The sequence below is a fragment of the Triticum aestivum genome, chromosome 7D (genome assembly GCF_018294505.1).
Source record: "Triticum aestivum cultivar Chinese Spring chromosome 7D, IWGSC CS RefSeq v2.1, whole genome shotgun sequence".
NCBI classification, from domain to species: domain Eukaryota; kingdom Viridiplantae; phylum Streptophyta; class Magnoliopsida; order Poales; family Poaceae; genus Triticum; species Triticum aestivum.
In genome coordinates this window covers 77658380-77670711 of record NC_057814.1, presented here as the reverse complement: position 1 = coordinate 77670711, position 12332 = coordinate 77658380, and the positions used below count along the sequence as shown (strand labels likewise).

Sequence of the window (12332 nt, the reverse complement as noted above, 5' to 3'; positions counted from 1 at the left end):
ACTAAAGTTGCCATGTGGCAATTTTAGTTTGTAGATCATGGCAATTTTAGTTTTTTTATGATGGCAATTCCAGTACTTTAACCATGAAAATATTTTTTTGTATGAACCATGGCAATTTTAAATGCATGTATCATGGCAATTTTAGTTTATGGTGCATGGCAAGTCTAGTTTCTTAATTCCATGTTTTATAATATGTTAAAATTTACTTTTAAATGTAAAAGAAAATAGCTAAAACATATCATGGCAACTTCAGTGTAAATATCATGGCAATTCATGTGCAATAGACATGGCAACTTTTAACCAAAAAAAATTCGCCGAAATATATCGATATGAGATCTAGTTTCGAAGATCTCGTCGCAAGGGATTTAATGGTGAAAACGGATCTTCAATCTGATTTTTCATTTAAGAGATAAAACATTTTAAAAATTGAAAATCAAAAAAGATTTCCGCATGCATGCATGCGGTGACATGGCGTAATCTGTGTATTATAGGGCGTGTGGCCGGGTTTGGCTCCCACCACACGTGTGGGCGTTAGCGTTGTCCAACATTTATTATGATATGGTATTATGATATGATACTCAACCCTCTCTTTCTTCATTTATTTCTAGGACACCTTATCAAAATTGTCTAGTTGGCATGCATGATACTAGCTATGAGACTAACATTACGGCCAGCCTAATTTGTCAGACAATTAACTAGGCTTCCATCTATACACGTATAAAAAGACTCAAAAGGGCAGATCGGACTAATCTAGGCCATCAAACCTGATCAATCCAACAACTCCGGTTCCTCAATGGTGAGTGCTCAACATATTTAGTGTGAATTAATACCATATCAAATATTAGTGCCAGCGTAATCATATAATTAACACACAAATAATATCTACCTAATATATGCGTGTAAATAATATACTGCCTAATATTAACATGCATTGTACGTAGTCATTTACTAGTATTATTTGTGGTAGAGATTTAAAAGATCGTATTTTCCTTAATAGTAGAGATTCTTTTTAAAACAGTCCATAATCTATCGCTTCGCATGCATCCAATATAATTAGCCACCAACATGTCACAACACAGTCAACGTCACCGCAGCCAAGAACAATCTGTCACATGACACCACTCTTCAAATAATGTTTCATCCCATAGCAATGCATGGGTATATGTAATGTGAAAATATATTCAACGATGACTCAAATGGTATTAATTTGATATTGTAAATGTTATTAATACATTTTTCTATAACCTTGGGCCAAAGTTTGCAAAGTTGGACTTAAGAAAAGCTAGTATTGAGATGAGAGTACATAAAATGGGCTAGTGTGCGAAGAGTGGCCATCATATCGTGGCCGGTACTCCCAAAAACACGTGCGCCCGTCGTATGCTGGTTCCAAGCCTCCAGCCACGATGCTCCCACGACATGCTGGCTCGGTTACCGCGGGTCAACCCCACCTGCACGCCAAAGCGAATCGCGGCGGATCACGCGACGCAACTCTACGGAGACGTTAATCGATCCATCCATGGCAAGCTTACGGATCTTGCTAAAACCGTGGGGCTTTCGTGGCTCGATCGGGTGACGTATACTCCCTATCTGGTTGTGCTAGGGAGATGATCAAGGACATGAGCGGCAGCAAGAAGGCGGGAGATCATCCGGTGGCGGATGCGGCGTGGCCGGCGAGGGGCGCCGGCGCGGCGAGGAGGAAGGACGGCATGGGCAGGGCGGGCGTGCTGCTCATCGTGTGCCTGTTCACGCTGCCGTTCATGGCTCTCCTCTTCGGCGGCCGGGCGGGTGCGCTGGCCGTGTGGCAGAACGCCGCTAAGCTGCCCGTCATGGGCGGAGGTACAAGCAAGCTCTCTCTCTCGTGATCGATTTTGCATAGATATACTCACGATTAGGTGCAAAGTCGTACAGCTTTGCCGATCCCTACAACACAAGCTTGCTCATGCTTGATCGGATTTGGGGTTGGGCACATGAACAAAATCTAATCATCTCATGATCGTCTATCTATCGTCACATCAAACTGCTAAACATGTGTTACAAGTTCTCGTGTTTGGTAATTTCTCAGGATTACTGAACGTCTCTCGTCAGAGCGCGGCCGGTGCGGACGAGCTCTTTGGCGGCCTGCTCTCGCCGGGCTCCGACCGGCGCGCGTGCCTGAGCCGCTACCAGTCCCCGCATTACTACAAGCACTCCCCGTACGCGCCCTCGCCGCACCTCCTGCGGAAGCTGCGCGACTACGAGGCGCGGCACAGCAGGTGCGCCCCCGGCACGCGGCCGTACGCCAAGTCCGTCGATCACCTCCGGTCCGGCGGCAGCAGCAGCAAGGAGGACGCGGAGTGCAACTACGTCGTGTGGATCCCCTACAATGGCCTCGGCAACCGGATGCTGTCGCTGCTCAGCACGTTCCTCTACGCGCTCCTCACCGACCGCGTCCTCCTCGTCCACTCCACGGACGACTTCACCGGCCTCTTCTGCGAGCCGTTCCCCGGTGCGAACGCGACCTGGGTGCTCCCGCCGGACTTCCCCGTCGCCGACATGTCCTGGCTCGGGGTAGGCTCCAACCAGTCGTACGGGAACCTCCTCGACGGCAAGAAGATCGCCGACGACCCGGCCAAGGCGACGGCGCAATCGGTGCCTCCGTACGTGTACCTGCACCTGGCGCACGACCTCCGGCGCTCGGACCGGCTCTTCTACTGCAACGACGACCAGCTCGTGCTGGCCAAGGTGAACTGGCTGCTGGTGCAGAACGACTTCTACTTCGTGCCGGCGCTCTACGACATGGCCGAGTTCGAAGGCGAGCTCCGGAGGCTGTTCCCCGCCAAGGAGAGCGTGGCGCACCTTCTGGGCCGGTACCTGTTCCACCCGTCCAACTCCGTCTGGGGCATGATCACCAGGTACTACCACACGTACATGGCCCAGGCGGAGGAGAGGATCGGCGTGCAGATCAGGATGTTCTCCTGGGCAACCATCCCGGTCGACGACATGTACGGCCAAATCATGGCGTGCTCCCGACAGGAGCACATACTGCCGGACGTCGTCGATGGCAACGCCGCGGCGAGCAGTAGCCACGTCCACGGCGGCTCCAAATCCAAGGCCATCTTGATCGCGTCGCTGCAAGCAGACTACTACGACAGGATCAAGTCGAGGTACTACGAGCACGCGGCCAAGGGCGGCGGCATGGTGGGGGTGTTCCAGCCGAGCCACGAGGAGCGGCAGATAATGGGGCAGCGGCCGCACAACCAGAAGGCGCTCGCGGAGATCTACCTGCTGAGCTTCTCCGACGTGCTGCTCACCACGGGGGCGTCCACGTTCGGGTACATGAGCAGCAGCCTCGCGGGGCTGCGGCCGACGATGCTGATGATCCCGGAAGATGGCAAGGTGCCCGAGCCACCGTGCGTGCGCGCCATGTCCATGGAGCCGTGCTTCCACATGATGCCCGATGTGGAGTGCCGGGGGAAGGCGGTGAACAAGGAGGAGCTGTCTCGCCACGTCAAGGAGTGTGAGGATGTAGGCAAAGGGATTAAATGGATCAAAGGTATCAAGTTATTTGATTAATTAGAAAAACCAACTGGTCATCAACCCGGCCGGGATAGTCATTTCTCAAATTAGTAAGACAAAATTACTGCAATTTTGCTTCTAATTAAGAGTCGACTGAAACTTTTGTTGTAGCTAGTTTTTGTAGTGATTTCGATCGATTTAATCTATTTATAACTCTAAAATTGCACATTTAAGTTATAATTGCACATTTGTCCACAACAGTTGCAGACGACTCATTAAGTGACTTTTTTTTGAACCTCAAGTGCAAGTGACTTTTGATATGTATAGTTGCCTGATTTTTTTTGGGTAAGTCACTTTTTTTTTACATACTACTCCATGTTCTAATAGTAATATCCCTGTCCTTGTTTATTGGTCCCCTTCGTATTTGTGTCAATTTTTTACCTAGATTTAACTAGCAAAATATTAATGCATATCACCAAAATTTATATCATTTGGTTCAAATTTGAATGTAGTTTTTGATAATATTATTTCGGCTATGCATAACTTATATTTTATGAGTTAAAATCATGGTTAAAATATGACCCTAAATATATAAGGGGACTAATAAATCAAGACAAAAAGTACCGTGCACACTGACAATCTATGTATGACGCACAGATGCTCACAAGTTTATTCGATCGAGCCCGCCAACATTCGTTAATAGCTCGACCCATACAGAGAAAATCACATGATTCGTCCCTTAACTTGTTGGCACACTACACATGTGCTCCTGTACCTGAAAACCTCTAAATACGGTCACTATACACAAAAATATGTAACATTTGCGGTCCCTAATATGGTCCCTAATATGACCCCTCATACGCTCTAGCACCGCGGTGCTGCCGTGTGGCCTCGCATGTTTTGCGGGAAGACCCCTTGTACGGAAGGAAGCCGTCGTCGTTGTCGGTGGCCCGTGTCGCCGCTCATTGTCGTCGTCGCCAGAGGCACCACCTCGCCACACTTCCTATTTCTTCGTAGGTTATTGCGCTTGCCTCTGATGGACTCATTCCATGACGGGGACTTGGTTCTTCTGGACAACGTCAAATTGAGCGGATCGACGTGGTTTGGGCCGGGATTTCACCCGCCTTTGCCCAAACTAAACAGTGAAATTGTGAACCACATGGAATTGTCCCCGGCTTGGATGACCCACATGGATTGGGCCAAATCCATGGCAATCCACGTGGTTTAGCAACTAACCAAACAACGTGATGAGGGATATTTTTGCGCTCATCACACCGTAGGTTAAACCGGGTAATCCTGAGATTTCCTAGAAAATCTCTTCGATATTGTCAATAATGACTAATGAATGTGAGAGATCTCGATATCCTTTTTTTAATGTGTTTCCGCACCAAATGATCTAAACATGAAACGAATCATCACATACAAGGAAACATGAAGTTTGGTGGAAGAGAGAGAAGGTAGTTGGAGGCGCACACAAGTCAACGACTGACGGACTTTGTCAAACGGCGTTTTGTGCCATTTTCGGTAGCTAAGCGTGCATCTCATGCAGGCGACATCAGTCTTGATTGTCGACAAGAGAGAACCAAGGCAGGGGAAAACCCCTGTTGGCCTCAAATAGAACTCGAGATCGATAGGGACTCGGCGGCGGGAGTTCACCAGGGAGGAAAATAAACCATAGCCGTTGATCGTAAGACACGCAGAACATCAAAGTCGGAGAGGACCTTGGTCTCACGCCATGTTGCCCACGGCGACACCACCAGCCCGCGCATGCTCCGACGTGCGGTGAACTTCACCATTGCATTCCCACGCTCGGTCATAGCACTATGATTTTTTTGATTCATGATTTTTTAACACAATATGAACATAGATGCTCACATACACACCCAATGAATGAAGTCTAGGACTTGAACCCTGGTGCGTTGGCTCCACCACAAATGACCTAACCAGCTGAGCGACAACCCTCGGTTCTCTAATTCATATATCTCTTGCTTTGTATAGACACACATACGTAAATGCTTAACGTGTAGAAATGATAAAATATATTTGATATATAGAATTCTTTTCACATGCCATACAACATGAAAATGATGTATGTGTTGGATATATTAGCACATTTTCGATTAATCTAATCCACTAGTAGATAATAAATATGGCAATCACAGTACGCAACTCATACCGATATCTAAGTTTGTGGGCATGCACAGTACATAGAACCGAAACTTCTATGAACACAGTATATACGGCTAGCACATGAATGAGCAAGTTGGGGATGAAAACATACCCTTGGGCTGGCCAGACCAATGCAGCGACGGCAACAGCAGACTCGACATTGTTTGTGGCCTTCTTCTTTGGCGGCTTTGTCGTCGTTCTTCCTGGAGTCAATGCATAGGAAGTAGTCGAAGCAAAGGAGGACGGAGACGGGGACGGATCGGGAGCATTCGCGCCGAGATACTTCCGAAAACCTTATCGCCCTTTTCCCGGGCAGGATCTCTGAAAGTGCAAGTTATCGACCAGACGGGAGGTGAATGGTAGATTTTTACAAATTCATAAAAAAGTAGGTTTTGATGAATATCAGAGTGATGAAATACATAGCGAGAAGAAAAGCTGCACTATGTATGCCGTTCAGAATGAAGACAAAGTCATCAAGGCAAAACTAAGCAAGCGTACAGGTAGCACAGGTGATAAACATGCGATCAAACATACATAAGAACTTAGACATGATGTGAAGGAGTGAAAAGCATCAAGTAGAAAATCTTTCAAATTCTTCAGTGTGAGATATACTGGAGTACTCGTTACCAGTACCCTCATCTCTAAATATATAGTATTTGAAAGCCATCCACCAAATGGTCTTTCCCACCCTTAGGGTATTTGCATGATACAGTTACCCTCATCTCTAAATATATAGTATTTGAAAGCCATCCACCAAATGGTATACTGGAGTACTATTTGAAAGCCATCCATCAAATGGTCTTTCCCACCCTTAGGTTATTTTTCTTTTCGGAATGGAGGTAAAAAATTTGCCTCGTCAATTAAATAAGAGAGGAACAGAGTTTAGAGTTTTACAATAACACCCACATACACGGTATGACGATTACTCATGCAAGATAATAGCCCCTAGTCTTTTAGCACCCGCAGTAACCCAAAGCTTTGCCTCGTCCATGATGATGTTAAGAAGGATAGGCGGCGGCGTGCACTTGTGCCGGAACACCCGGGCATTGCGCTCATTCCAAATGGTCCAAGAGACAAGCATGGTGAGGGAGGCCGAGGCGCTTTGGTTGGGGACATGGTTGCTAGTTCGCTTGTCCCACCATTCGTGGACAGAGTTGGCAAGGTGCCAGTCAGAGGTGTCCATGTGAGTAAGGCCAAGCTTGGCGATGATTAACCTCCATAGCCTAAGCGTGCGGCGGCACTTGAAAAAGAGATGCGCACCAGTTTCTTGTTCCCTTTTGCAAAGAGGGCAGAGGCCACAATTTGCCCAACCCCGTCTCTCCAGACGATCGGCATTCCAGATCCTATCTTGGAGGGCCAACCAAGGAGAAAAAAATTGCCTTCGGGGAGCCCAAACTTTTCAAACCATGCGATCCATAGGGGAGAGTTAATCCAAGGAACTGGGCCTTGTACGCGGTGACCACCGTGTAGATCTCATCGTTCGAGTGCTTCCAAACAATTTCATCGTCAAGCTGCTCATCAAGGTGGACGTCATTCACAAGCATCCATAGAATGAAAAATTCCCGGATGTGATCAGCAGAGACGACGGTGTTGAAGTTGATTTTGAATATCCATGCATCGCTTTTGAGAGCCTCCCTCACCTTTCAATTCTTTCTTCTTGATCCTTTTTGAGACTCACCTTGACTTCTCGGGCGCAAGCCCAAGGATATTGAACCCTTAGGGTGTTGGCTCCTCGTGAAAATCAAGATTCGGCTAGCCGGATTGGTGATGGTGGCGTCCTCCGAGTCATTCCTTAGCATCGTTTTGGAAGAAAGACTACTTCCCTGTCTTCGTTGGGCACATGGCATTGTGGTGGAGCGCCTCGGAGGAGGCCAGTGGTGGTAGCGCGTCGCTCAGCGGTTATTTGTTGCTTATTAGGCGTGAGTCTCCAGGAGCGCAAAGTACGCCGTTGCCGGTACTTCCCACACGTCGCCTCCCTTGGGATTGGTTGGATCCTGCCATCAATCCTCTGAATCTTCTAGGCACTTAGGCACTTAGAGCATCTACTTGGCAAATTTGACCCCTTATCTGCAGACGCGTCCGGGCATGCCCGTCGGACGGGCACTCATATTTCCGTCCCGGTATTCACATATCTCAAATCTGGACTCCCAAATCCATGTAAATACATGCACGTCAATCATACAAGCCAATGTCGCACGTAAATAGCAAATGTTGGTACGAAGCATAGATAGTGTTTACATAAAATATATTTTAAGTGCCAAACTCAGCATTGGCACTTTGGTTGCCATTGTGGGTTCACATGTGCTCCACAAGATCATTGAGTAGTTGCATGTGCACCTGCTAATCTTGAAGATTCTGATGCATCTGCAGAATGTTCATCAGCTATGCCGCATCTTCATCTTTTGGAATTCCAACTTGTTCTTCAAGTGCTTCGAAATCATGGGTTTGGGCTACACCATCACCCTCATCCTCAACAATCATATTGTGCAGAATACCACAACATGTCATCAGCTGCCACAAAGTTTCTAATTTCCACATCATTGCAGCGCTCCGCACAATTCCCCAATGAGTCTGAAGCACACCAAATGTCATCTCCACATCCTTCCTAGCCACTTCCTGTGGATCGGGCACGGCGGAGGAGTGCGGGACAGAGGACGCTGAGGAGGAAGAAGAGAGGAGATAGCAAATGGATCCGACTGGTCTTCGGGGTGGATTTGATGCAATTTGGGGTGGAGTCGGGCTGTCGGGTCCGACGTGGCGGACGTGCCTAGATACGTCCGGGTGTCCCATATCCGCCTCATACTTGAGATGGATTTGAGGGGTGCCGGTCAGTCCGGGCGTTTGAGGGCCGTTTAAGGGGGTTGTCTGGATCAAGAAATCGTGACCGGACAATGACCGGACGGCCCGCCCGGGCATATGAAAGAGATTTGAGACGCCCCGCTGTAGATGCTCTTACGGGTGGGGGCGGTATGTTGACCCCAAAGACATGCTCGTGGTACAGGAGTGTCCAACATTGGTTGAGACGCGGCCATGCTACTCTACTTGGGAAAGTCATTTCCTTGTCATGTTGTCGTGGTGTGAGTGGTGGATAATCTCTGATTAGTGTTGTATGCCGAAGGGCGTTCTACTAGCCGCTTGGCTATCGTGATATGAGAAATGATACGCCCTTTCACGGTGTATTCAAAAAATAATTATTATTCCAAGCGAAAGTGTTACTTTTTTTTTGCACAAAGCAAAAGTGTTACTTCAATCTTGAGCACAAATGCACATGTATGAACAGTAAATTCAAAAAAATAGTTAAAACAGTTTAAAAATCTGTTTTTTTTGTGAATGAACATCAACAAGTTTTTTAAAATCAATTAATCAACAAGTTTTCCAACATCCTGCAATATCTCGCTCCGGAAAGACATCCCGAGGTGCGTGCAAGAAAAACAAAAAAGTGCACTCCAATCCTTTTTTAGTCCCAAATTTTGTTTCTTTGTACAGGCCTCCAAGGATGTCTTTTCAAAGTGAAATTTTGCAGGATGTTAGAACTTTCATTGATGTTCATACAAAAAAATAATATATTTTAAATTTCTTTACTATTTTTCGGAACTTACTGTTCATGCGGGTGCATTTGTGCTCAAGATTAGATACTCCATGTCCGATTCCGAGCTATTTTAATTTGAGCTAATTTTGATGTGTGACAATGAGGTTCAGATTTAGACAACGAAATTTTGTAGAATGAATAACTTACATTTTCATATAGCATACAAACATAAAAGTTGTTGGAATATTTCAGAATCAAGTTCAAATTCTATCAGAACCAAATTTGAAACTTAATCAAATAAACTGAACTCAATTCTGCCAAAACGTAACAACAGGTGGTTGATAACAGAAAATTCTCGGTGTACAGTGAACTTATTACAGAGGTAATATTTAAACGAAAATAAAAATTAGTTACACAAACGTTTTAAGACACATTCCTTGCTTTCCCGTATGTAGTTTGTTCTGCAACCTGAAATTCTGGGAGGGATCAGCTGCTGTTGACGACCCTGCAGTTGCGCCTGATCTCGCCGGCGCTTCCGGTGAGCGGGCTGATGTTCCCCATCTTGATCATCGCGGCCACGAAGTCGGCGAAGAAGAGCGCGCTGTTCGAGCTGTACTGCCGCACCAAATCGTCCTGGGCGGCGCCATTGAAGAGCTCCTGGTCGGAGTGCAGCAGGCCCCGCCGCGCGACGAGGTTGGGGTAGTAGGCGTTGTCGAAGACGAACCGCGTCTGCGCGTCGAGCGGCGTCAGGTTGGTGTCGCCGGAGCCCGCCGGGGCCGGGCAGTTCCGCTGTAGCTCCGCGGCGAACGCGGGGTCGATGTTGGTGTCGTTGTAGATGTGGTCCCGGAAGAAGACGCACTGCGAGAAGCCGATGGTGTGCGCGCCGGAGAGCGCCGTGAGGTCGCGCGGGCTCAGGCTCTTGTTGGCGAACGACTGGATGAGCTCGGTGAGGTTTAGCGTCGGCCCGGGGAGGTCGCTGTTCGCGCCGTCCAGGCTCGCCGTCGTCGAGTCCCGCCGGCCCAGCGGCACCGCCCAGCTTGGCCCGCCAAGCTGTGCACGCATGCAGATTGCAGAGCGTGGTCAGTGGCTTATATTTAGAAACGGAGGGAGTACATTACTCTACTATACACATGCATGCATGCAGAAGGTGTGCGTCGTGCAACGTAGTAGTACGTACCAGGACTTTCCCTCAAAAAAAAAAAGTACGTACCAGGACTGTGCCCTCCCGTGCGGCCAAGGCGAGGATGTCGGCGCAGGACACGACGCCCGGACAGACGTACTCCACGTTCCTCTTGATATCGTCGATGACCTCGAAGCCGCGGACGGAGTTGACGTTGGGGAAGGCGGTCTTCTCGCCGGTGAAGTTACTCGCCGGCACGTCGTCCAGGAGAATGGATCCGTCACAGCCCTGAGAAAAATATATGCATGCCGCGGTCTCAGCTTAGACCTCGTACCGTCGTACGTGAGGAATTGAAAGCAGCTCTGGATGATTGATGAGTATATATATTTGACCTGAACAAAGCAGTCATGGAAGAAGAGGCGGAGGAGGGAGGCGCCCATGCGGCGCTCCGTGAGGACGGCCTTGATCATGCTCACGCGCACGATGAACCCCAGAGCGGGGCAGCTCTTTTCATAGAACATGGGATCCAGCTGCCCGTTGCCGTAGCCATTGTTGTTGCCGTTGCCGTTACCGTTGCCATAGCCATTGCCCTGCCCGTAGCCGTAGCCGTAGGCGGCGGAGGACAAGAAGGAGAGAGCAACAAGGCACTGCCAGACAGTGGACGAAGCCATGGGGAGCTCACAAGTCACAACAAAGTTAAGCTCTTATGTCTCAAGAGAGCTAGCTAGCTAGGTAGGCTTCTTTGGAGCTGAGAGCTGAGCTGATGAAGTGTTGTGCATAGATGATGCCCTATTTATAATGCTCTTCCGCGTCCATGCACACATAGCTCTAATTTTTTGCCTCTGCCAGCTGATTCCCCCAGCCATGCATGTGGGAATATGCTGACAAGGTGGCACGATAAGTTTCATGTATGTACTACCTATGTTTTTAGGAGTAATTTCGTCCTAGCTAGATTCCTGAAATTAGTCAACCGTCGTTTGGTGCAACTACGGGCAGTTGCCGGCACACACGTACAAGTTAAACGATGGCATGCCAAACTTTCAACGGGGCTGGAGGACGTAGGGACTGCAAGTAAACACCGCGCGCTCTATGTTGCATAGGAACAGAGTGGCGGTGACACGCGTAGCCTCGGCAGAGGCAGAGGCAGGAATATATCGGTCGTGAGATGTGTTGGCCGTACGGTAGAAGCTTAATTAGCGGGCGCGACTGGCGGTCAACTAACCATGAGAATGTCGTTGAGGTGTTATTATCAGCACTAGTCAACAGCATGCACATGTAAGCGCACATTACGCAACAGTACGACGACGAATGTTCAGTCTACAGGGTGAGCGAGACAACCGGAGCCGGAGGCCACTACTTTACACGTACGTAGCCCCCTCTATCTAGCTTGTTCATACAAGCATGGTAATACATGATTCAATCAATAGTAAAGGGTGGGGGTCGGGCTATGATCGATCGACGATAGTACCATTGTTGAACCAGAAATCCTATTACTACATAAAAAGTTTTACTTAAATCGTGCGTGCCGTCAAAAGGAGGAATAACTACCTAGAGTAAAACTCGTACGTAAGAATAGCGTTGCTCTAGTTGAATAAATATATGGGCAGGCTGTTGACTAGCGTAGGAGCAGGGTGGAGGATTTGAAGCATTTCAGGGCAGACGGGAAGCGAATTTTCCCATGAAGCATTTCAGGAGTTGTTGTTTGGCTTACAGGAGGTCTCTGTTTGCGCCGCTGTGCGGTAACAGCGGCGCGACGAGTGGCACATTTAGTTACTCATTGCTTAGCAAGACAGGCTCGTCGACACCATTGGATTGCAGCCAGAAAACCGTTCTCTTTCCCACCTCCCCTGTTCGGCACCATTGTATCACAGCCAAAAAAAAGCTTCTCTCTCCCTCCTCACCTCGCCGTGTCGTGGCCCCTTGTATCTCCCACCTTCCACCTCCCACCACGCCGTGTCGTAGCCCCGACACGGCCCTTAGACCTCGCAGCACTGTCGAGTGGCCTTGTCACCCTGTTCG

General features: G+C 48.4%; 2 protein-coding genes across 2 annotated transcripts; one reads left to right on the top strand and one right to left on the bottom strand.

The window, feature by feature from the left end:
* Nucleotides 1–1390: 1390 nt before the first annotated feature.
* LOC123169389 (probable fucosyltransferase 8) lies at nt 1391–3723 on the top strand. The gene is made up of 2 exons (XM_044587229.1): nt 1391–1836; nt 2063–3723. Exons 1-2 carry the CDS (start codon nt 1605–1607, stop codon nt 3550–3552), a joined length of 1722 nt encoding a protein of 573 aa, XP_044443164.1. The 5' UTR covers nt 1391–1604; the 3' UTR covers nt 3553–3723.
* Nucleotides 3724–9378: 5655 nt separating this feature from the next.
* LOC123169993 (peroxidase P7-like) lies at nt 9379–11058 on the bottom strand. The gene is made up of 3 exons (XM_044587844.1): nt 10706–11058; nt 10404–10601; nt 9379–10243 (listed from the first exon to the last, which is right to left on the bottom strand). The coding sequence occupies exons 1-3, from the start codon at nt 10982–10984 to the stop codon at nt 9680–9682; spliced, it is 1041 nt and encodes a 346-aa protein (XP_044443779.1). The 5' UTR covers nt 10985–11058; the 3' UTR covers nt 9379–9679.
* Between the last annotated feature and the right edge of the window lie 1274 nt (nt 11059–12332).